This window comes from Oncorhynchus gorbuscha, linkage group LG15, assembly GCF_021184085.1.
Source record: "Oncorhynchus gorbuscha isolate QuinsamMale2020 ecotype Even-year linkage group LG15, OgorEven_v1.0, whole genome shotgun sequence".
Classification (NCBI taxonomy): domain Eukaryota; kingdom Metazoa; phylum Chordata; class Actinopteri; order Salmoniformes; family Salmonidae; genus Oncorhynchus; species Oncorhynchus gorbuscha.
In genome coordinates, this window is record NC_060187.1 from 36,342,853 (window position 1) to 36,367,271 (window position 24,419).

The window sequence follows — 24,419 nt, forward strand, 5'->3', positions numbered from 1 at the left end:
TAGTTCCAGTGTGTGTTTTTAATGTATTAGGTATTCAGCGGGTTCAAAGGATTGTTCACATATTAGTACTAACATGTCACAGACCACAGTTTAGATAAATACACCACAGGTAATAGAGAAGAGGAAGATCCTTATTTCCATGTCAACTTCTGTAACAGTCTGACGTCAAGCACTGGCAGCAGACGCTAGGGGACACATTCACAGCACGCACATGTCATACTGTACAAACATTGTCAGTGATACAGACCTCACAGTTAGAAAAGGCCATTGAGAACAGTACACTCGCCCTCCAGACTCAGGAGTCACCATCTCCTCCGTCAGGACAGTGCACATCCAACTTACAGTATGCCTGAGGTCAGGGCAGCAGTTGAAGTGCCACAGACAAAGGGCAGAAATGACAACCTATTCTCTGTGTAGAGCCTATTCCCTATATAGAGACCTACAAATGTAGTGAACTATATGAGGAATGGGTTATTTGAGATTTTCATTTGAAGCCAGTGCATACACATAACCGTGTTTCTCCTTCAGCTTAGTGTGTGTTGATGAGTTGGTTGTAGACATGCTCCAGGATCTGAGAATAGGCCTGGTCTTTGGGTGCATGGCCGCTCAGAGAGCCCTGAGGGAGAGAAACCAAACCGGTGAGGAGGAAATCTCTGTAGGACCTGAACTTCACACAACTGTAGATGTCAAAGAGAGATAATTTGGATAAAGCGCACGGATCACAAGTTAGCATCTAGCCTTAAATGAAAAGCCAAAAAGCATAAGGATTTTGATTAATTTAATATCTATGCCAAAAAGTTAGTTGGTATGCAGTTTCCTGTTGTTAATGAGTTCTTATATGAGCAGACCTTGATTTTGTCCATCATGGTGGTATCAGGACACCAGAACTGATGGAACTGCACCAGGTCAGGGGCTGCCCTGTAGAAGTCCACCAGCAGCATCTGTGGAACAATAATTGAACATAGAACAGTGACATGACAAAGTGGCCAATGTCCTACCACTGAATTTATTTGCATAGATATGGTTACTATGATTATAACTATACTGAACATAAATATAAACGCAACATGTAACGTGTTGGTCCCATGTTTCATGAGCTGAAATAAAAGATTCCAGAAATGTTCCATACGCACAAAAAGCGTATTTCTCAAATGTTATGCACAAGTTTGTTTACATCCCTGTTAGTGAGCATTTCTCCTTTGCCAAGATAATCCATCCACCTGACAATTGTGGCATATCAAGAAGCTGATTAAACAGCATGATCATTACACAGGTGTACCTTGTGCAGGGGATAATAAAAGCTCACTCTAAAATGTGTAGTTTTGTCACACAACACAATGCCACAAATGTCTCAAGTTTTGAGGGAGTGTGCAATTGGCATGCTGACTGCAGGAATGATGACAGAGAATTTAATGTTAATTTCTCTACCATAAGCCGCCTCCAACATTGTTTTATAGAATTTGGCAGTACGTCCAACCGGCCTCACATCCACAGACCAAGTGTGACCACGTGTAACCATGCCAGCCAAGGACCTCCACATCCGGCTTCTTCACCTGCGGGATCGCCTAAGAACAGTCATCCGGACAGCTAATGAAACTGAGGAGTATTTATTTCTGTAATAAAACCCTTTTGTGGGGGAAAACTCATTTTGATTGGCTGGGCCTGGCTCCCCAGTAGATAGGCCTATGTTCTCCCATTCCCACCCATGGCTGCGTCCCTGAACCAGTCATGTGAAATCCATAGATTAGGGCCTAATTAATTTATTTCAATTGACTGATTTCCTTAGATCAACTGTAATACAGAAACCGTTGAAATTATTGCATGTTGCGTTTATATTTTTCTTCAGTATAAGTTTGCGAACAGTACCATCTCATTCAGGACATCACTAGTTAGGAAGTTATCTTGTACATAGGTCACCTCCACAGCCACTGGAATGCCATAGTCATTGGGCCTTTGCTGTGGATGGAAGAATGGTGATAAGTGTTATAGATATTTACCTTGTCTTAGAGGAATATGTTCTTATTCATTAAGGCATGTATTACCACTGCACTCACCTCCGGGGGTGGCACTACCCAGAACGGTGTTATAGTGGACGCCACACCCTGGTTCCCATGGTAATAGGGGCCTAAAAATCAGGGACACATTTGAATGTTCGTTCAATGTCTGGTTATTTATTTTCATTTTCTATATGAAAACGTTTTTTCCCCATTGGTGCCAGCTGATTGCCCAGTACAGACCACAGATAATGCCCAGGCAGGGCTGGAAGCCATTGCTGCTCCCCTGGAGCCTCAGCTGGTGGTCCATCTGAGAGTCGATGTCCTGCAGGGATGGCAGGGCGGGGCCCCGAGGGTGACTGTGGTACCAGCCCACCAATGACAGCCCTCGCATGAACAGATTCTGGCAGATCTGTAAGGTAATTAGAAGAGACCATTTGTATTTCACCCAAACATGTATGATTGTATCATATTATGGAATTGACTTATGTTGATCCACATCCTGGTTTTAGCAGTGTTAGTAGGGCTTACCTCTTCTTCAACAGCAGAGGCCGAATCTCTGTCTGCCAATCGTGTACGACAGGGAAACGCTCTTAAAACTGTCAGAACTGCAAGCAAAGGGCACAACAGACAGGTCATGAACATCATACATGTTGAAGATCGTTACTGTAATGTCAGAGGGGAAGTACAATGTCCTGTTTGCTCACGGTCTCTGCTTTTATAGGAAATACTCACGTTGTGTGTTAGTGTCCCATCGTCCTCCGAGGTAGCCCACCACCTCACTGGTGGTCAGGTGACAGTGGAAATCCTGAGGGCACACAATCACGCTTTTGTCAATTTCCACCAATAAGACAGATTCAAACTGTAGCCTATACCCCGGTTTCAAATTTCCTCTCTTACTACCATGGTGTGACTCATGCTTACCATGAGAAGCAGCACATTGCTGGATACAGCAACATTGAAAGGCTGGAACCTGTTAATGGCTGAGAAAGCTGATAACTCCACCAACGTGTGTGGATCCCTGTCGATATACAGTATGTGTTTGATTAGTGTTGAAGCTTATATGCATTACAGTGACATAGGCTGGGACGAGCACAATTATACCTTGCAGCATCCCTGGTACCCAGAGTGCAGTATCTGACTGGGATTCGCTCTCTGTCTCCTCTCCTGGGCACAAGGCTGATATCTGCAAGAGAAAGCACATTAGATGCATCTATCCCTTTCCCATATCACACTACCATACATTACATAATGCCATTTCTAGAGATTCTTGGTGGATTTAATCTCACCATGCAGCTCAGGTTTGTTCTTCCTGTTCTTGTCATCTGTCGGCACTGCCGTCTTCCCCTCTTCCTCCTCCTCATCTCCCATCTCGTCATCTTCTCCCTCGCTCACCAGGCTCTGACATCACAGGAAGAGGGAGGGTGTGAGATGCTAGTATTCATACTAACAGTCTTCTACAGCAGTTCTCTCCCTCTTTCATCGTCCCCTTTTAGCTTTTAGTTTCCGTATCAACAAACCTCCATCGCCTCCTTTTACTTACTACCCCTCTTTTCCACCCTGCTCTTTTCCTCCTCACCACCATCTCTCCCTCCTTCTCACCATGTCTGCACTGGGCTGGTACTTGTGCAGCCAGCTGGTCTTGTACTGCACTAGTTTCTGGCCCCGGTAGCGCACCGAGGCCCATCCACAGCCTGACTTCTTGGCAGGGTTGACCAGGCGCTTGCAGTGTGTGGCCCAGGCACTGGGAGAATTGAAGATCTGCCCCGTCTCCACCCAGCGGATCTTCCCATCATTCAACAGGTCGCCTACAAACTTCTTACCCTGGGGAGAGAACAAGTAGAGAAGGATGCAATTTGGTGTATTACATATGGAGCATTAGTAATACCCATTATAACTAGATAGTGCTTGAACATGTATTTTCAGGTAGTGTACATTAATCTGTTATTATCAGAAAGTGCATAAATATCTAATGTTATCTTATTACCAGGTAATGTATAGACATCTACTATCAACAACTGTATTTTTACCAGGTAGTGTATGGACAGCACTCCGTCCCCAGGCTCAACCAGGCTGTCCTTCAGCAGCACTCTCAAGGTGATGCCTCGCCTAGTCAGCAGGGAGCCACGCCCTGAAGGGGTCCTTAGATCAGACTCCTCTCCTCCACTCAGCTCCTCCTCCTCTTCCTCTCCTCCCTCTTCCACCACCTGTGGAGACAAGGGTGGCTCAGAGCCTGAAAACACACACACACATTAAATGTTATGTATGATGCATTTGTAGGCCATGTATACAATAGAAAGGTGAGCTCAGAGAGAGGAACCACTCTTATTACAATGTAACAAAAACATGTCCAAATGAAAACATGATAAGGTGCCATGATCTTGGGGGGCAGGGTAGTCTAGTGGTTAGAGCGTTGGACTAGGTTGCAAGTTCAAGCTGACAAGGTACAAATATGTCGTTCTGCCCCTGAACAGGCAGTTAACCCACTGTTTCTAGGCCGTCATTGAAAATAAGAATTTGTTATTAACTGACTTGCCTAGTTAAATAAAGGTTTAAAATATGTAAATGTTTTTTAAAATTTAGAACCAAATATTGTAATTAATCCAAAATAAGATATTATATCCTTGAGTCCAACAAAGGATTCCCTCAACTTGCTCAGAACAGGGCAGCATGGCTGACCCTTAAATGTACACAGAGAGCTAACATGAATAATATGCATGCAAATCTCTCCTGACTCAAAGTGGAGGAGAAATTGACTTCATCACTTGCTTTTGTAAGAAGTGTTGACATGCTGAATGCACCGAGGTGTCTGTTTAAACGACTAGCACACAGCTCAGACACCCAAGCATACTCCACAAGACATGCCACCAGAGGTCTCTTCACAGTCCACAAGTCCAGAATAGACAGACTATGGTAGGTGCACAGTACCATATAGAGCCATGGCTACATGGAACTCTATTCCACATCAACTAACTGATGCAGATTTTAAAAAATACACCTTATGGGACACACATACACATAAGACACGCACTCTACACACAAGTACACATGGATTTTGTATTGTAGATATGTGGTAGTAGAGTAGTGGCCTGAGGGAACACACTTAATGTGTTGTGAAAAGTGTTATGAATGTAATGTAATATTTTAAATTGTATATAACTGCCTTAATGTTGCTGGACCCCAGGAAAAGTAGCTTCTGCCTTGGCAGCAGCTAATGGGGATCATTGATAAATGCAAATACAGGGGTCATGACATCTGAGGTCAAGAAGTCACCCACTGACCCACATAAATTGGTGTCACAGTTTAAATGTAGTAATAATCTGTAGGACGTGTTACATTTAGAGATGTTTGACATAGCTAATTAGTTGCCACTTGTGATAGACCCTAATTAACGCTGGGGCCTTTGTGAGACACCGTCCTTTTGTATGGTTAGTAAGAAACCAAAAACGCAGAAGAAATCCCATAGGGACAAAAGAATAGCCTTCTGATATGATCTCATTTTCTATTTTATTAATTACCACTTTTAAAATTAGATTAAATATGTATGCGCTTTGTTTTTGTTTTCTGGCCATTGGTTATTCTGCATTTCTCCGCAACACGAGGCCTGCTGCTCGAGATTAATTTCGCCGAGTATTATAATTAAAAACACTATTTTATCATTCTCACCCATTTCTCTGAAAGCGTCGGAGAGCGGCTTTATTTCCAACTCCGCCAAGAGGTTCTCTTTTCGGGCCACTTTAGAGCAATTCACAGAATAGGTTCAATAAACACAATTCGCCACACTGGCTGGCGAGCTATTATTCAAAAACATAAAATGAAGGCGTCTGTATCTGCAGTGTAGTTTCCTTGTTGTGTTGCTTTAATGTCAATTCCCCTCCCCTTTCTTTCTCTCACTCCCGTCCTTGTCACTCTCCCCGTAAACAAAAGCGATGTTTCTTTGATCCTATGTCTCATCGGCTACTATTCGGCTACTACTATCCAATGTCCACTCGGTATCGGACATAGTTTGATACAGTCAAAAGATATATTTATCTATAAATTAGTAATTACATGGTAGAATTAGATCATCAGTTTATAAATTCCTGCTTCCGGAAAGATAGTGTCGCTCGGTGCTTTGAGACAGCCGCTATGTACGTGGCCAGTCAGTCCATTCGGTGATTCTAGCAAAGAGAATAATAAAAACATTTAATTGCTGGCATTTATAAACACGTACCACAAGTAGCCAAAGACATATTTACAATCAAACAGGTGTAAAATAAGTTAACCTTGTCCAAACCACATCATCCCTAGCCCTTAATTCCCCTATATTTAGACACTAGATAATCTCCTCCTTTTACAGTCAATCCCACGCTCCCCCTCGTCTCTTTCCTCCTTTGCGAGGTTCCTCTATCTCGAAAAGGAGCAAATTAACGAAACAAATCCTGTGGGGGGCAGCAAACCTCCATTTACAAGTAAACATTCACTGTGACAATAAATCTCGCCAGCTTGTAGCCTAGTTCTAAAGCCCGGAAATGAGTTACCTCTGGTTCGTTCAGCCATCCCTATGGGGAAAGAATAGGGAATTTGGGATAAACGCCGAAAATAAGTTCTGAGGTTAACACAGGCGTAGGATATCTTGTACGCGTTGAGTTTAGTAGACTAAATAAGTAGCATAATTAAAACTTAAACTATAGTGAGAAACATGTTTTTATTTAAATGTAATTTACGGTAGTTCCTGCACTCACCGAAACTTTTTTGTAAAAACGTATGTGCGCTTCCTCGCCTGGAAAAATAGGTATGGCCTAATGTGAAATAGACCAATGAGCGTTTAGCCAGCAGTGAGCGTGTTTTGGCGAAAGACACATGCCTCAAGTGGCACCTGTAGTACTCCACGGACAATTCTTCAGAGAGGGCAATTGTTTCCAGTCAAGAGAGGAACGCCAGATGCTACTTAAAGCATATAACAAAAGCTTCTCCAAATTATAGCTGGACGACCAACCAAACCTCGTGGCTTTTCTCTGACAGGGACTGTAGATATCTTATGTTATACATTTTTCTTGTTCACTTCTTCAAGCCATAAATCCACCCAGGTGTTGATAAACCACTTAACCTGGAGAGCGGGGAATCGCGATTGCCGTGCGTAAACTCTTCGTCGCGCTCGGCACTGATGGCGGCGACCAAGCGAGCTGGGCGACAGCGCGAACAGCTTCCACACTGCTACTACGAAGGATTCCTGGAAAAAAGGTCATTCGAAGACAAGGTATAATGATGTTGCTACATTTGTGTAGTAGTAATTCAATACACTAGGGTCAGACAGACTTCCTGTGTCGATTAAGATACCACGAAATAATCAAATATACTTACTGTAGCATGTTTGCACAGATCCATATGGCTGTGTGCTTACAAACTAAACGTCCGAACACTTCCTACCCAGTTACGCTTACACACAGGTATGCTAGCTAGCTAATTAGCACAGGTGGTCACTTGTGTGTTTTCCGTTAACATGGGTATCTGGTCCGGTGGGAACACTAACCGTATACGTGTGTTGTAATTTAACATTTAGGCGTGGGTATAACCTTTGGAACGTTTCAACCGGAATCTGTTCCAAAAACGGCATCAAGCCACCTAGAAAAGTAGCTACCGAAAAGGCATCAACTCACCAGGTAGCTTTTTCTTAAATGTTTGTCCGTAGGGAACGAGGACAGATGTTTCGGAATAAACGTGGTGAGTCAAAAACATAATGAAATAACACACTCCCTACCGACAATGGACCTGATCGGACAGCTCAGAGCTTCTGCTCTTTTCAGTCCATAAAAACAAATGGATTGGTGGAAGGACGGTGTTGTCAAGCAAGGCATCCCGAGGCTAAATGCCCTAAGGTTTACCGGTATCATATTCTGCCGCAATATAACTTTTTGTATGCATTGCTTGTTATTGTAATGGAGCAGGTCTCGAACACTCTACCTTCTAGCCCGAAGTCCAGCAGTCGATATCCACGCGTATAAACCCAGGGTGGTTATATTATATACGAAGTTTTTGGAACATATTCCTGTTGGAACGTTCCAGAAAGGAAACCCACCCTCGTGTTAACGTTCAAAACAAGCGTCCAGGCTCTTAAAAAAACAAGACTATAATGGCCAAAGCTATCGATCAGTTAATATAGCATTTTGAAGTCTGTTAAAATGGCATGTCATTGGCTGCGTTTACACAGGCAGACAAATTCTGATATTGTTTACACTAATTGGTCTTTTGTCCATTCAAATCAGATATTTTTCAGAGCTGGTCTGTTGCTTCACAGTCCCCTGCTGTTCCATAAAGGTGTATTTTATCTGGGGGGGGGTTAAGTAACATTTCACAGCTTGCATGAGTTACTTGATGTGGAATAGAGTTCCATGTAGTCATGGCTGTATATAGTACTGTGCACCTCCCATAGTCTGTCTGTTCTGGACTGTGAAGAGACCTCTGGTGGCATGTCTTGTGGGGTGTACATGGGTGTTTGTTGTGTGCCAGTAGTTCAAACAGACAGCTCGGTGCATTCAACATGTCAATACCTCTCACACAAAAATAAGTAGTGATGAAATCAATCTCTCCTCCACTTTGAGCCAAGAGAGATTGGCATGTCTTGTATTAATGTTATCTCTCTGCACATCTAAGAGCCAGCTATACTGCCCTGTTCTGAGCCAATTTCAATTTTCCTAAGTCCCTTTGTGGCACATGACCACACAACTGAACAGTAGTCCGGGTGCGACCACTAGGACCTGCCTTGTTGATAGTGCTGTTAAGGCAGAGCAGCACATTATTATGGACTGACTTCTCCCCATCTCTTAGCTACTTTTATATCAATATGTTTTGACCATGACAGTTTACAATCCAGTACTACAAGAAGTTTAGTCACCTCAACTTGCTCAATTTCCACATTATTCATTACAATATTTAATTGAGGTTTAGTGAATGATTTGTCCCAAATACAATGCTTTTAGTTTAAATATTTTGGGCTAACTTCCTTGCCACCCATTCTGAAAGTAACTGCAGCTTTTTAAGTGTTTCAGTCATTTTGGTCGCTGTAGTAGTTTACGTGTATAGTGTTGAGTCTAGAGGTCGACCGATTTTATGATTTTTCAACGCCAATACCGATTTATTGGAGGACCAAAAAAAGCCGCTAACGATTAATCGGCCAATTGTATTATTTATTTATTTGTAATAATGACAATTACAACAATACTGAATGAACACATATTTTAACCTAATATAATACATCAATAAAATCAATTTAGCCTCAAAGAAATGAAACATGTTCAATTTGGTTTAACTAATGCAATAACAATGTGTTAGAGAAAGTAAAAGTGCAATATGTGCCATGTAAAAAAAGCTAACGTTTAAGTTCCTTGCTCAGAACATGAGAACATATGAAAGCTGGTGGTTCCTTTTAACATGAGTCTTCAATATTCTCATGTAAGAAGTTTTAGGTTGTAGTTATTGTAGGACTATTTCTCTCTAAACCACTTGTAATTCATATACCTTTGACTATTTGATGTTCTTATAGGCACTTTAGTATTGCCAGTGTAACAGTATAGCTTCCGCCCCTCTCCTCGTCCCTACCTGGGCTCGAACTAGGAACACATCGACAACAGCCACCCTCGAAGCATCGTTACCCATCGCTCCACAAAATGCTAGTAGTGCGCACCACGCAAACTAGCTAGCCATTTCACATCGGTTACACCATCCTAATCTTTGGACTTGATAGGCTTGAAGTCATAAACAGCACAATGCTTGAAGAACAGGGAAGAGCTGCTGGCAAACGCACATAAGTGCTGTTTGAATGAATGCTTACGAGCCTGCTGCTGCCTACCACCGCTCAGACTGCTCTATCAAATACCAAATCATAGACTTAATTATAACATAACACACAAAAATATTAATATGGTCAAATTCGGAAACTATATCATTTAGAAAACAAAACGTTTATTCTTTCAGTGAAATACGGAACCGCTCCGTATTTTATCTAACGGGCGGCATCCATAAGTCTAAATATTCCTGTTACATTGCACAACCTTCAATGTTATGTCATAATTATGTAAAATTCTGGCAAATTAGTTCGCAACGAGCCAGGCGGCCCAAACTGTTACATATACCCTGACTCTGCGTGCAGTTAACGCAATAGAAATTACACAATTTCCCTACTTTAATATTGCCTGCTAACCTGGATTTCTTTTAACTAAATATGCAGGTTTAAAAAAAATATATGCCTCTGTGTATTGATTTTAAGAAAGGCATTGATGTATATGGTTAGGTACATTCGTGCGACGATTGTGCTTTTTTCGCAAATGCGCTTTTATAAATTAAGTCATCCCCCATTTGGCGAAGTTGGTCTTCACACAGTTCGCAACGAGCCAGGTGGCCCAAACTGCTGCATATAGATAGCCTGACTCTGTTGCACAGAACGCAAGAGAAGTGACACAATTTCTCTAGTTAAAAGAAGTTAATGTTAGCAGGCAATATTAACTAAATATGCATGTTTAAAAATATATTCTTGTGTATTGATTTTAATAAAGGTGTTTATGGTTAGGTACACTGGCGCAACAAGTGATTTGTTTTTTCTCCTGCGAATGCGCTTGTTAAATGGCCGTTTGGTGAAGTAGGCTATGATTCAATGATTAATGAACAGGCACCGCATCGATTATATGCAACGCAGGACAAGCTAGATAACTACACATGGTTGATGATATTACTAGTTTAACTAGTGATTATGTTAAGGTTGATTGTTTTTATAAGATATGTTTAATGCTACCTAGCACCTTACCTTGGGTCCTTGCTGCACTCGCATAACAGGTAGTCAGCCGGCCACGCAGTCTCCTCGTGGAGTGCAATGTAATCGGCCAGGATCGTGTGTCCAAAAATGCAGATTACCGATTGTTATCGACACTTGAAATCGGAACGAAATAATCGGCCATTCCGATTAATCAGTCGACCTCTAGTTGAGTCATCCACATACATAGACACACTGGCTTTACTCAAATTTGGTCACACACACACCCGCTGGATGAGGAGGGCTAGGAGTGTATTGCCCGCTAGGGCTGGGCGGTATGGCATATTTTACAATCTAGCGGTATTGATGCACGGACTGGTTTGGGTTTTTACTTCACCTTCTATAACGGTATTTTAATGTTTGGTTTGTTAAATGTGATACGTCTGCGTAATGTCCATTTCTATAGTTTACTCCACTACTTGAGTCATCCCTCTCCGCTCTCTCTCTCTCTCTCTCTCTCTCTCTCTCTCTCTCTCTCTCTCTCTCTCTCTGTCCCTATGCCACTTTCCACACAGACCTAGTCCCACCCCCTCACTCCAGGAACGCATTTGTTGTTGCTTGACCACAAGGCCCTTTCGTGTATGACACCGATGTTGTTTCCACTTTGATCTAATAGAAATCCACAAGCGTTTTATAATTTCAATATTAGTTTGTGTTTCTTACATCTGCAAACGGAAATTACATCTTTAATTTCCGTCACCAAGATGGCATAGCAGTCAGATGTCCTTTGTCCACGTCTTGTCGTGTCCCATATATATATAACACACACAGAGGTGCAAAAAAGTATTTAGTCAGCCACCAATTGTGCAAGTTCTCCCATTTAAAAAGAGAAATTACAGAGGCCTGTAATTTTCATCATAGGTACACTTCAACTATGACAGACAAAATGAGGGAAAAAAAATCCAGAAAATCACATTGGAGGATTTTTAATGAATTTATTTACAAATTATGGTGGAAAACTTGTTATTGACCAAATACTTATTTATCTCAATACTTTGTTATATACCCTTTGTTGGCAATGACGGAGGTCAAAAGTTTTCTGTAAGTCTTCACAAGGTTTTCACACACTGTTGCTGGTATTTTGGCCCATTCCTCCATGCAGATCTCCTCTAGAGCAGTGATGTTTTGGGGCTGTTGCTAGGCAACACGGACTTTCAACTCCCTCCAAAGATTTTCTATGAGGTTGAGATCTGGAGACTGGCTAGGCCACTCCAGGACCTTGAAATGCTTCTTACGAAGCCACTCCTTCACTGCCCTTGCTGATGGTAGGCTTTGTTACTTTGGTCCCACTCTGCAGGTCATTCACTAGGGCTGTGGTTTGTGGTCATCAGCTTTCTTTTAGCTCGAAAATCTATCGGCAGTTTTGTACGGCGCGGCTCGGACCGGACCATACCGGACCTATTTTTCTCTCCATGTCCCCGGATTTCAACCGAAAGCTCTGGACATTTATACCTGGATCTCGCAGCTAGCTGTTATCCGTGTGACTATCGATCCCGGAGCAAACATCAATTATTCCAGAGCTAGCCAGCTGAAGAGTTCCATCAGCCACTCCTGGGCTACAATCACCTATCCGGACCCATTTTACTGCCAACGCGGAGCCCCACCGGGCCTTCACAACTGGACTACCGATGTTATCTGCCCGAGGGAGTTATCCAGCTGGCTCCTCCGTCGCAATGTTACCTGAACGCCCATCTGCGGCACGCTAATCGTTAGCTGTCTTATCAGCTGCTATCTGAATAGATCTATTGGACTATTTTTTTCTTCCCCCTTTTTCTTGGGCCTCTATAACTATTTTTTTGTTGCGAATTGGATTAATCCCCTCTACCCCACGGAACCCCACTAATCCTACCGACGGAAAGGAAACGAGGTGGCTAAAAACAGACCTCCATCCTATGCTAGCTTGCTACCGATGGCCCGGCTAGCTGTCTGAATCGCCGTGACCCCAACCAACCTCACTACCCTTTTGATCACTCGACTAAGCATGCCTCTCCTTAATGTCAATATGTCCTGTCCATTGCTGTTCTGGTTAGTGTTTATTGGCTTATTTCACTGTAGAACCTCTAGTCCTGCTCACTATACTTTATCCAACCTATTAGTTCCACCACCCACACATGCGATGACATCTCCTGGTTTCAATTATGTTTCTAGAGATAATATCTCTCATCATCACTCAATACCTTTGTTTACCTCCACTGTATTCACATCCTACCATACCTTTGTCTGTACATTATACATTGAAGCTATTTTATCGCCCCCAGAAACCTCCTTTTACTCTCAGTTCCAGACCTTCTAGATGACCAATTCTCATTGCTTTTACCCGTACCCTTATCCTACTCTTTTCCTCTGGTGATGTAGAGGTGAATCCAGGCTCTGCAGTGCCTAGCTCCACTCCTATTCCCCAGGCGCTCTCTTTTGATGACTTCTGTAACCGTAATAGCCTTGGTTTCATGCATGTTAACATTAGAAGCCTCCTCCCTAAGTTTGTTTTATTCACTGCTTTAGCACACTCTGCCAACCCGGTTGTTCTAGCTGTGTCTGAATCTTGGCTTAGGAAGACTAGCAAAAATGCAGAAATTTTCATCCAACTACAACATTTTCAGACAAGTTAGAATTGCCAAAGGGGCGGTGTTAGCCTGCAGAGTACTTTTAAAAATCCACCTCTCTAAAAACAAGTCTCTCACCGTTGCCGCCTGCTATAGACCACCCTCTGCCCCCAGCTGTGCTCTGGACACCATATGTGAACTGATTGTCCCCCCCATCTATCTTCAGAGCTTGTGCTGCTAGGCGACCTAAACCGGAACATGCTTAACACCCCAGCCATCCTACAATCTAAGCTTGATGCCCTCAATCTCACACAAATTATCAATGAACCTACCAGGTACCTCCCCAAAGCCTTAAACATGGGCACCCTCATAGATATCATCCCAACCAACTTGCCCTCTAAATACACCTCTGCTGTCTTCAACCAAGATCTCAGCGATCACTGCCTCATTGCCTGCATCCGTAATGGGTCAGCGGTCAAACGACATCCACTGATCACTGTCAAACGCTCCCTGAAACACTTCAGCGAGCAGGCCTTTCTAATAGACCTGGCCGGGGTATGCTGGAAGGATATTGATCTCATCCCGTCAGTAGAGGATGCCTGTTTTTTTTTATTTTTTATGCCTTCATAACCATCTTAAATAAGCATGCCCCAGTCAAGAAATGTAGAACCAGGAACAGATATAGCCCTTGGTTCTCCCCAGACCTGACTGCCCTTAACCAACACAAAAACATCCATCCTAACATCCTGCACCCCCCACAGCAACTCGCCCAAGTCTTCCCCATTTCTCCTCCCAAATCCAGTCAGCTGATGTTCTGAAAGAGCTGCAGAATCTGTACCCCTACAAAACAGCCGGGCTAGACAATCTGGACCCTTTCTTTCTAAAATTATCTGCCGAAATTGTTGCCACCCCTATTACTAGCCTGTTCAACCTCTCTTTCGTGTCGTCTGAGATTCCCAAAGATTGGAAAGCAGCTGCGGTCATCCCCCTCTTCAAAGGGGGGGGACACTCTTGACCCCAACTGCTACAAACCTATTATCTATCCTACCCTGCCTTTCTAAGGTCTTCGAAAGCCAAGTCAACAAACAGATTACCGACCATTTTGAATCTAAATATACCCTCTGCTATGCAATCTGGTTTCAGAACTGGTCATGGGTGCACCTCAGCCACGCTCAAGGTCCTAAATTATATCTTAACCGCCAACGATAAGAAACATTACTGTGCAGCCGTATTCATTGATCTGGCCAAGGCTTTCGACTCTGTCAATCACCACATCCTCATCGGCAGACTCGACAGCCTTGGTTTCTCAAATGATTGCCTCGCCTGTTTCACCAACTACTTCTTTGAAAGAGTTCAGTGTGTCTCAAATCGGAGGGTCTGTTGTCCGGACCTCTGGCAGTCTCTATGGGGGTGACACAGGGTTAAATTCTTGGACAGACTCTCTTCTCTGTATACATCAATGATGTCGCTCTTGCTGCTGGTGAGTCTCTGATCCACCTCTATTCTGTATACTTCTGGCCCTTCTTTGGACACTGTGTTAACAACCCTCCAGGCAAGCTTCAATGCCATACAACTCTCCTTCCGTGGCCTCCAATTGCTCTTAAATACAAGTAAAACTAAATGCATGCTCTTCAACCGATCGCTGCCTGCACCTGCCCGCCTGTCCAACATCACTACTCTGGACGGCTCTGACTTAGAATACATGGACAACTACAAATACCTAGGTGTCTGGTTAGACTGTAAACTCTCCTTCCAGACCCACATCAAACATCTCCAAGCCAAAGTTAAATCTTGAATTGGCTTCCTATTTCGCAACAAAGCATCCTTCACTCAAGCTGCCAAACATACCCGTGTAAAACTGACCATCCTACCAATCCTCGACTTCGGCGATTGTCATTTACAAAATAGCCTCCAATACCCTACTCAACCAATTGGATGCAGTCTATCACAGTGCCATCCGTTTTGTCACCAAAGCACCATATACTACCCACCATTGCTACCTGTACGCTTTCGTTGGCTGGCCCTCGCTTCATACTCGTCGCCAAATCCACTGGCTCCATGCCATCTACAAGACACTGCTAGGTAAAGTCCCCCCTTATCTCAGCTCGCTGGTCACCATAGCATCACCCACCTGTAGCAAGCGCTCCAGCAGATTTATCTCTCTGGTCACCCCCAAAACCAATTCTTTCTTTGGCCGCCTCTCCTTCCAGTTCTCTGCTGCCAATGACTGGAACGAACTACAAAAATCTCTGAAACTGGAAACATCTCCCTCACTAGCTTTAAGCACCAGCTGTCAGAGCAGCTCACAGATTACTGCACCTGTACATAGCCCATCTATAATTTAGCCCAAACAACTACATTCCCTACTGTATTTATTTTATTTATTTTGCTCCTTTGCACCCCATTATTTTTATTTCTACTTTGCACATTCTTCCACTGCAAACCTGCCATTCCAGTGTTTTACTTGCAATATTGTATTTACTTTGCCACCATGGCCTTTTTTTGCCTTTACCTCCCCTATCTCACCTCATTTGCTCACATTATATATAGACTTGTTTCTCCTGTATTATTGACTGTTTGTTTTACTCCATGCTTTGCTTTATCTTGGCCACAATTGTAATGAGAACTTGTTCTCAACTTGCCTACCTGGTTAAACAAATGTGAAATATTTTTTTTGTTGTTGACTGGGGAAGGGCTGATCCAGATGAGTGATTTACATCTCACTAATGTGTGGAATGAGCCTGGGCCGCTACTTGAGCAAGATGGAAATTCCCGATAATATTTCCTATCGTCATGGTACACAAAAGCTTACATGTCGAGATGTTGGGCAATTCCACAGTTACGAAATTGCACTGGTACTTCGATTTTTCACTTAAAATGTATGCCAAACAAAAAACATTGATTTAAAAGTTTAACAAACCATACAACTCTATGCTATTGATGGGAGAAGGGGAAATAAATAGTTAGATATTAAAATATTATTTTTGATGTATCGTTTTGACTCGCAATATTATTTTAGTGCTAGTTGGCTTTACTTGCACCAAAACTTGTTCTCAACTTTTAGAAAGAAAATTTTGTTTTCAGGACTTTTATTTCCATGACTGATCAAAACTTGTTTTCTCATGTCCCACTGCAGCAGACATATGGTGAGCAACATGTTTAGAACATCAAATCGCAGTAAAATCACTATCAAATTGCAATACATATATCATGAGAATTGCAATACATATCATATTGGCACCTAAGTATTGTGATATTGTATTGCGAGGTCCCTGGCAATTCCCAGCCCTACTCTGCACAAGGACTAATTTTAACAATTAAAACACAAATCAGATCAAACAATATCCATGTGAGCCAAATGGCTGACAATTTAATTTGTTTTATGGGACAATTAAATTTGTTGTCTTGTGCGATCAACGTTTGTTGTCTGGATTCCCCTGAAGTCTTTGCACCAACAATTTAATCCCCTTAACATTTTTAAGCCATATTCACCAATGTTGAGACATTGTCTAAATGTTTGAGATAGTTACCCAGGAATATTCCTGGGTAACTAACACAGAAAATGTCTGCATGCCGGCTCTGGTATGTGTGCTATGGGTGGAGCACATATTATAAATAGTTTCTGGTAAATAGGGTGTTTTTTGGACTTTGTTCTCTCTGAAGGAGCCAAGGGATGTCAGAGACAGAACTGGTTAGACTACTTATTGCCACAAGGCATTAAGTTTGGAGCGGGCTGGTGTGACAGATTAGATGGACAGGTCTTTATTATAGTCTTTGCTGTATTGTCCGATTAGCGCAATAGGCTGGGCTTCAGACATGACTGGACAGTGTTGGGGTTCTAATAATGGCATCCCGTGATGATATGTGGTTGTTTTCCCAATCTGTCATTCAGCCTGTTTTGTTCTGTTTACTACCAGAGTCGTTCCATTTCAGCAAGCGATGTTACCCACCATCTCAGATTGTTATGAAATTGTTTCTGTAGTTAGAAACAGGTAAGATTGTTTCAGGAATGCCATTCTTTTGACATTTTCTGAGAAATGAAGCTAATTGATTGCATCCAAATAGGCCCGTTTTTAATTAATACGATTCAGATAATATTAAATGTAGTACTCAACATCTGACATGGACCAAACATCTTCCTACCAATGAGAAATTTGTGAGGAATCCCCCAAAATGGTCAAAAGCCGCCCACGGTGTGGTCATCTTCATAATTCAAGCCAGTCCTGTCACATGTTAGGCTTGATGAGAACTAGACACGGTCAGTCAGTTCAACAGGATTTACATGAATTACACTGGGAGAACGATTTTCAACGATAATATAATGTGCCACTTTGTGTAGACTGGTGACTCAAATGACACGACTCATTACACATAACTATACTGACAAACGGGAATTCATTATCTATAGTTCATCTCATGCAGTATTCTTGTAAATCTTTATGGTGTCATACAACGTGTCATAGCCATTGTCTGTCTTCCACCACCTCTCTCTGTCTTTCTAGGCATCTCGGAGACTATGGACATGCTTGTGTGGAAACATTCTTTTCTTCTACAACAACACCAATGACAATTATGTGAGTTAACTGGAAGTAATGGGCAAGAGAAGGGGCCTACGATGGGACAAGTGGGACATCAGATGGCGGAAAGCTCAGTGGTCGATGTATTGGGGTGGTGGCCACTCCCATTTGTCACTGCATACTCATTTGTGTGTGTTTTCAACAGTATGTGGAGAAACTAGAGCTCCGTGGCCCCATCTCCTTGACGGATGACTGCAATCGGGACAGAAACCTGGAGGCAGCCAGACTCATCCTGCGTATGGAGGATGGGGAGATCAAAATCACTGTAAGGACATGGATGACTATTTTCCTTTTTGTTTTGCATTACTATTGTTTAATTAATGGTTTAATGGGTTCTTTCCTTCACTCTACAGGCCCCAAGCCTAGAGGCTCGAGAACTATGGAAAGGTTTCATCTACTCTGTAGTTGAGGTTAGTGATACAGCTAATTCAGCTATCATACCACATATGGCTCAGTAGGCTAGTTTTCCTGGTAATATCTGGTCAGCAAACTGAGAATAATTTATTTTATCTCATGGTTCAAGCCCTGCTTATCTACAGTCTTGGCAGGGATTATAAGAACACTTATCAAGTCAGTACTTATGTTTTATGCCCCCTTTTCTCCCCACTTTTGTGATATCCAATCACGATCTTGTCTCATCATTGCAACTCCCCTAACGTGCTCGGGAGAGGTGAAGGTCGAGTTATGCATCCTAAGCCACGCTTCTTAACACTCTCACTTAACGAGGAAGCCAGCTGCACCAATGTGTCGGATGAAACAGTGTTCAACTGACGACCCAAGTCAGCCTGCAGGCGCCTGGCCCGCCACAAGGAGTCGCTGGAGCGTGATGAGCCAAGTAATGCCCCCCCGGCCAAACTCTCCCCTCAACCCGGACGACACTGGGCCAATTGTGCGCCGCCCTATGGGACTCCCAGTCACGGCCGGGATCGAACCTCAGGCTGTAGTGACACTCCAACACTGCGATACAGTGCCTTAAAGCGCTGAGTCACTCGGGAGGCCCCAAATCATACTTTTATGATTGCACATTTTTAATTAAACCTGATCTTTCTCTTTTCTACCCTATTTTTTAACTTTCGTCTTTCGTCTTTAACTTTCATCTTATCTGTCTGTGGGGAATTTGATTAAACTACATTGGTAACAATAGCATAATGGCACACAGCTTAGTCAATATTGCCTCAAACATTTCCAGTGTTTCATGGCCTTTGGTCTAAATGTTGGTAAATACTCCTTGTGTCTCTCCCTCCAGCTGTCAGTGCCAAGCTCACTCAACCTGCTGCCAGGCCAGATCCACATGATGAGAGAGACTGTAGAGACCGAGAGGGAGAGACTGAAGACCCTGTCCCCTACACCTGCTGCAGCATCCAGCTCCAATCTTTACCTCAGCCTCATAGGGGACATGCCTGCGTGAGTGCCCTATATATACATTAGAAATCTAGGGGACAAAAGTGCTGGTAGCCGGAGGTTTACACTGGGCTGTTTACTGGTGTCTGGCTAGCTCTGTTTGCCCAATTTTCTTCTACTGTTCAGATGTGTTATATGTGGATGTTCTATGTGCAGGTGTTTTCAGCCCGTGTCTCGTACTGAGGCAGAGATGACTTTGGAGAGACACTCTGACTGTGGGAACCTGCTGATTCGGCCTAGCAGGGATGGCGCCTCATTGGCTGTCACCACTCGACAGGACCTCAATGGGTACACTCCCCCATTCCCCTCAATTTCTGACAGTGTTGTCTACAGTTAAATCAAAGAAAATACACGTCACATGATAGTTTGATTAATAGTCCATGAAAGCAACACCTGCTGAATCAAGTGAAGGAAAGCCCGTACTTATTTGTTCATGTGACAGATTTCTTCTAATTAATGAATGTGCCACTCATTGATACTCTTTCTTCTGGCAGGTCTGTGTTCAGACACTATCGCGTGACCAGGAAACATGACGGAGGATACGCCATTGATGTAGATACTCCAGTGAGTGTTTCAAAAGGATTCCTGAATCATTATTCCTGCTTCCTCGTTGCTGAATACACCTGCTTGTCCACTACCACACACAACACATTAAACACAATACTTTAAAAAGTTTTTATTTGTATAAACGAACATAGATTATTTTATTTTAAAGTTATTTTCTTTATGGCAGTTAACTATTTCACTTTTCCTCATTCTAAACTTATGCATGGGAATTCTCATTATGACCCTAGAGAGGTATTGAACCTCAGGTTAACCCAATGTGAAGGAGTGATAAGGAAGACATTGATGAAATATTCTGCATTTAGTCACAGGACAACAAACTATAATATTGTCTTTGCCTGCCCCTGTTTTCTCCTGGGAAAACAGACAAATCAATCACTGTGATAATACATCTTACCTCCATTGGTGCTTTTTGATGTTATTACCTGCATAATGCCTTAGTTCTTCTTTAGCCAATCTGAGCACTTTTCTCTGATTTCTGGCAGAGAGTGCGTGGTAAATGTTTCATATTGACAGTCTGGGCCATATTGACAGTGGGCCATAAATTGGCCATATTGACAGTCTTTTCAGCTGTTTCACTGTATTTCCTGTATGATGTGGTGTGTGCAGAATGTTAATGATGGTTCTGCCTGTAGATCTTCTGTGCCACACTGCATGATGTCATAAACTGTCTGGTGGACAAGACTAATGGAACTCTGACACCCTTCATTATGGAAGGACCGTACGAAGAGAGCATCAGTAAGATGGAGCACATAGCACTTACTACTGCTCTCTTTCATTCGCTCTTACATTCTCTTTTACATTCTTCCTCATTCTCCCTGTTTTCCCCTCTGTGTTTCTGTTCATTGTCCATCATGAGTTAAGTATAGCTCTGGCTAATCGGTCATGGTCATAACATTCATGCCCTCTGTCTCCCTAGCGTTTGTTCAGGCAAATGAGGAGAATGGAGAGAGTCTGCAGTGTGTCCCCAGTACTCCCATGCCCCCTGTGCCAGTCCCTGCTCTACCTCCCAAACCAGGTATACATACCTACCTTACTGGGACCTCCTTGACCCTGTTAACAAACACACCCACACCTTTACAATTTCGCCAAATGCACTTGACCACTTATAGCTCTCATTCATATTAGGAATTAGAGGTAGGTCCCACTAACAAACTTTTTTTTTTTACAAGTAGTCCATTTGCGTCATGTAGACGCTATCTGACGTAAGACCATGGGAAAGGATCTGATCTCTGATCTACTTGTCAACTTCTATCTCAAGCTTCAAATGATCTATGTTTTGCCTTAGTAATGAACAGATTCACTGAATTATGCTAAAGAAGAGGTAAAAGGAATATTGTGTTTTGATCCCAGGTCCAAGAGGGCGTGTACCAACTCCAGAGCCTGAGTCAGATACAAGAGTGTGCCTTGACCTCAATGATACCCGTGAGTACTATCCTTTGTCCTGCTCCCCTCTGTCTTCAAACGCACTTCAAGTATTATTTAATCTCCAAGTATGATTTAATTTCTCACCCTCTTGCTATTGTCTGTGTGCTTTTCCAGAGAAAGAAAAGAAAGACACTACTTTGCAGCCTGCTCACCTCTCTCAGACTCCTCCCACACGCTTTCGTCTGCCAAGTGAGTCCCACTCTTAAAACTACTGGTACCGTACTAATCTAACAGGCCATGGTTATTGTAGTAAACAAAAAATGAAATTGGAAAAAAAAACTTTTTTGTAAACTGCAGTGGGGGAAATATTACCCAATTGTCATACTTTACTAAATGTAAAGATGCATTAATAGAAAAAGTGAAAGTCACCCAGCAAAATCCTGCTTGAGTAAAAGGACATCTAAAAAAGGGCTTTAAATATACTTGAGTATCAAAAGTATAAATCATTTCAAATTCCTTCAATTAAAGACTGCACCATTTTTATTTTTTTATATACAGATAGCCAGAGGTACTTTACAAACAAAGCATGTGTTCAGTGAGTCTGCCAGATCAGAGGCAGTAGGGATGCCCGGGGGATGTTCTCTTGATAAGTGTGTGAATTAGACCATTTTCCTGTCCTGCTAAGCGTTCAAAATGTAATGTGTACTTTTGGGTGTCCGTATAAATGTATGGACTGAAAAGTACATAATTTTTGGGGGGAATAAAAAATAGTAAAGTGCAGAACCAAAGTAACTACTGAAGTACTTTACACCACTGGTAAACTGAAATCAAATTAAAACATTTTGTAAAACTATACCCAAACTTATCTTTGACTATAAAATAAAAACCATCAGAAATTGCTCAGTTATTTTTTTATTGATTATACACTGCTCAAAAAAATAAAGGGAACACTTAAACAACACAATGTAACTCCAAGTCAATCACACTTCTGTGAAATCAAACTGTCCACTTAGGAAGCGACACTGATTGGCAATAAATTTCACATGCTGTTGTGCAAATGGTATAGACAACAGGTGGAAATTATAGGCAATTAGCAAGACACCCCCAATAAAGGATTGGTTCTGCAGGTGATGACCACAGACCACTTCTCAGTTCCTATGCTTCCTGGTTGATGTTTTGGTCACTTTTGAATGCTGGCGGTGCTTTCACTCTAGTGGTAGCATGAGACGGAGTCTACAACCCACACAAGTGGCTCAGGTAGTGCAGCTCATCCAGGATGACACATCAATGCAAGCTGTGGCAAGAAGGTTTGCTGTGTCTGTCAGCGTAGTGTCCAGAGCATGGAGGCACTACCAGGAGACAGGCCAGTACATCAGGAGACGTGGAGGAGGCCGTAGGAGGGCAACAACCCAGCAGCAGGACCGCTACCTCCGCCTTTGTGCAAGGAGGAGCACTGCCAGAGCCCTGCAAAATGACCTCCAGCAGGCCACAAATGTGCATGTGTCTGCTCAAACGGTCAGAAACAGACTCCATGAGGGTGGTATGAGGGCCCGACGTCCACAGGTGGGGGTTGTGCTTACAGCCCAACACCGTGCAGGACGTTTGGCATTTGCCAGAGAACACCAAGATTGGCAAATTAGCCACTGGCGCCCTGTGCTCTTCACAGATGAAAGCAGGTTCACACTGAGCACGTGACAGACGTGACAGTCTGGAGACGCCGTGGAGAACGTTCTGCTGCCTGCAACATCCTCCAGCATGACCGGTTTGGCGGTGGGTCAGTCATGGTGTGGGGTGGCATTTCTTTGGGGGGCCACACAGCCCTTCATGTGCTTGCCAGAGGTAGCCTGACTGCCATTAGGTACCGAGATGAGATCCTCAGACCCCTTGTGGGACCATATGCTGGTGCGGTTGGCCCTGGGTTCCTCCTACTGCAAGACTATGCTAGACCTCATGTGGCTGGAGTGTGTCAGCAGTTCCTGCAAGAGGAAGGCATTGATGCTATGGACTGGCCCGCCCGTTCCCCAAACCTGAATCCAATTGAGCACATCTGGGACATCATGTCTCGCTCCATCCACCAACTGCACCACAGACTGTCCAGGAGTTGGCGGATGCTTTAGTCCAGGTCTGGGGGGAGATCCCTCAGGAGACCATCCGCCACCTCATCAGGAGCATGCCCAGGCGTTGTAGGGAGGTCATACAGGCACGTGGAGGCCACACACACTACTGAGCCTCATTTTGACTTGTTTTAAGGACATTACATCAAAGTTGGATCAGCCTGTAGTGTGGTTTTCCACTTTAATTTTGAGTGTGACTCTAAATCCAGACCTCCATGGGTTGATAAATTTGATTTCCATTGATAATTTTTGTGATTTTGTTGTCAGCACATTCAACCATGTAAAGAAAAAAGTATTTAAGAATATTTCATTCATTCAGATCTAGGATGTGTTATTTTAGTGTTCCCTTTATTTTTTTGAGCAGTGTATATTTTTGATTTTTTTTTGGCAAATCAAATGAGGTTTTCAAGCTTTTTTGTCATTTTGGTTTTTGAGCTTCTGATTCTGGCAGGTAAATGCTGCCAGTAGATGGCAATGTTTCAAATAAGCCTAGCTTGTGTATCACTCCTCAAGTCACTCACTATCACTCACTAGCTATCACCAGAGAGGATGAGGCGAAGCGAGAGGATTACGTCTGCCCAAAATCTTTCCCTGCAAGATAAGCAGATGTGTTTGCATGGAGGTGTATGAGTGACCTGAGGCTTATTTAGTTAAATAGAGTAATGTTTAGGTTGTTACGTCTTTTGAGGAAAAACTACTTATTTGTAACTGTTCACATGCTTATCTGCCCTCTCATTGACTAAAATGATCCCACCTGATCTCGTCTCCATCTTTGAGGACATGCATTTTCATTTTTAGAGCGGTTACTTGAGCTATTATATTGACAAGATGTTCATCTTTGCTATCACTATCGAACAACAGGAAAGAAATGTGAAGCATCATCTGTAAAGAAAGCAATCTACTTTTTTTCTGATCAGGGCCACTCTGGTCTGCTTATTGCCCCCACCCCACTGAGGGTGTTCCCCAGAGCTAAACATCTCGCTAGCTATTTTCTTCTCGTTGGGGCGTGGCCACTCCAGTCTGCTCACTGCCCCCACCCCAACCAGAAAAAAGTAGCTAGCGATGTTTCCTAA

At 43.0% G+C, this 24,419-nt stretch overlaps 2 protein-coding genes across 3 annotated transcripts in view; one reads left to right on the plus strand and one right to left on the minus strand.

Annotated features, from left to right (window-relative positions):
* On the minus strand, positions 1 to 7,492 carry mpnd (MPN domain containing). 2 transcript variants are annotated; one of them, XM_046300988.1, is made up of 14 exons: positions 7,338 to 7,492; positions 6,515 to 7,206; positions 4,025 to 4,227; positions 3,597 to 3,818; positions 3,284 to 3,395; positions 3,099 to 3,180; positions 2,919 to 3,015; positions 2,730 to 2,802; positions 2,526 to 2,602; positions 2,238 to 2,406; positions 2,055 to 2,125; positions 1,867 to 1,956; positions 849 to 941; positions 1 to 616 (listed from the first exon to the last, which is right to left on the minus strand). In XM_046300988.1, exons 2-14 carry the CDS (start codon positions 6,531 to 6,533, stop codon positions 530 to 532), a joined length of 1,395 nt encoding a protein of 464 aa, XP_046156944.1. In that variant the 5' UTR covers positions 6,534 to 7,206; positions 7,338 to 7,492; the 3' UTR covers positions 1 to 529. The 2 variants fall into 2 exon arrangements, with proteins under 2 accessions (XP_046156944.1, XP_046156945.1); XM_046300989.1 differs by lacking the exons at positions 6,515 to 7,206; positions 7,338 to 7,492 and adding an exon at positions 5,661 to 6,341.
* The window catches only part of LOC123997041 (signal-transducing adaptor protein 2-like), a 21,878-nt gene continuing 3,955 nt past the window's right edge, over positions 6,497 to 24,419 (plus strand). The window contains exons 1-11 of the mRNA XM_046300991.1: positions 6,497 to 7,233; positions 17,825 to 17,896; positions 18,045 to 18,164; positions 18,253 to 18,309; positions 19,146 to 19,303; positions 19,457 to 19,588; positions 19,795 to 19,864; positions 20,500 to 20,602; positions 20,784 to 20,882; positions 21,218 to 21,289; positions 21,407 to 21,481. Of these exons, the coding sequence (XP_046156947.1) occupies positions 7,141 to 7,233; positions 17,825 to 17,896; positions 18,045 to 18,164; positions 18,253 to 18,309; positions 19,146 to 19,303; positions 19,457 to 19,588; positions 19,795 to 19,864; positions 20,500 to 20,602; positions 20,784 to 20,882; positions 21,218 to 21,289; positions 21,407 to 21,481 (1,051 nt within the window). The 5' untranslated portion in view covers positions 6,497 to 7,140. The remainder of the gene's footprint in view (positions 7,234 to 17,824; positions 17,897 to 18,044; positions 18,165 to 18,252; positions 18,310 to 19,145; positions 19,304 to 19,456; positions 19,589 to 19,794; positions 19,865 to 20,499; positions 20,603 to 20,783; positions 20,883 to 21,217; positions 21,290 to 21,406; positions 21,482 to 24,419) is intronic.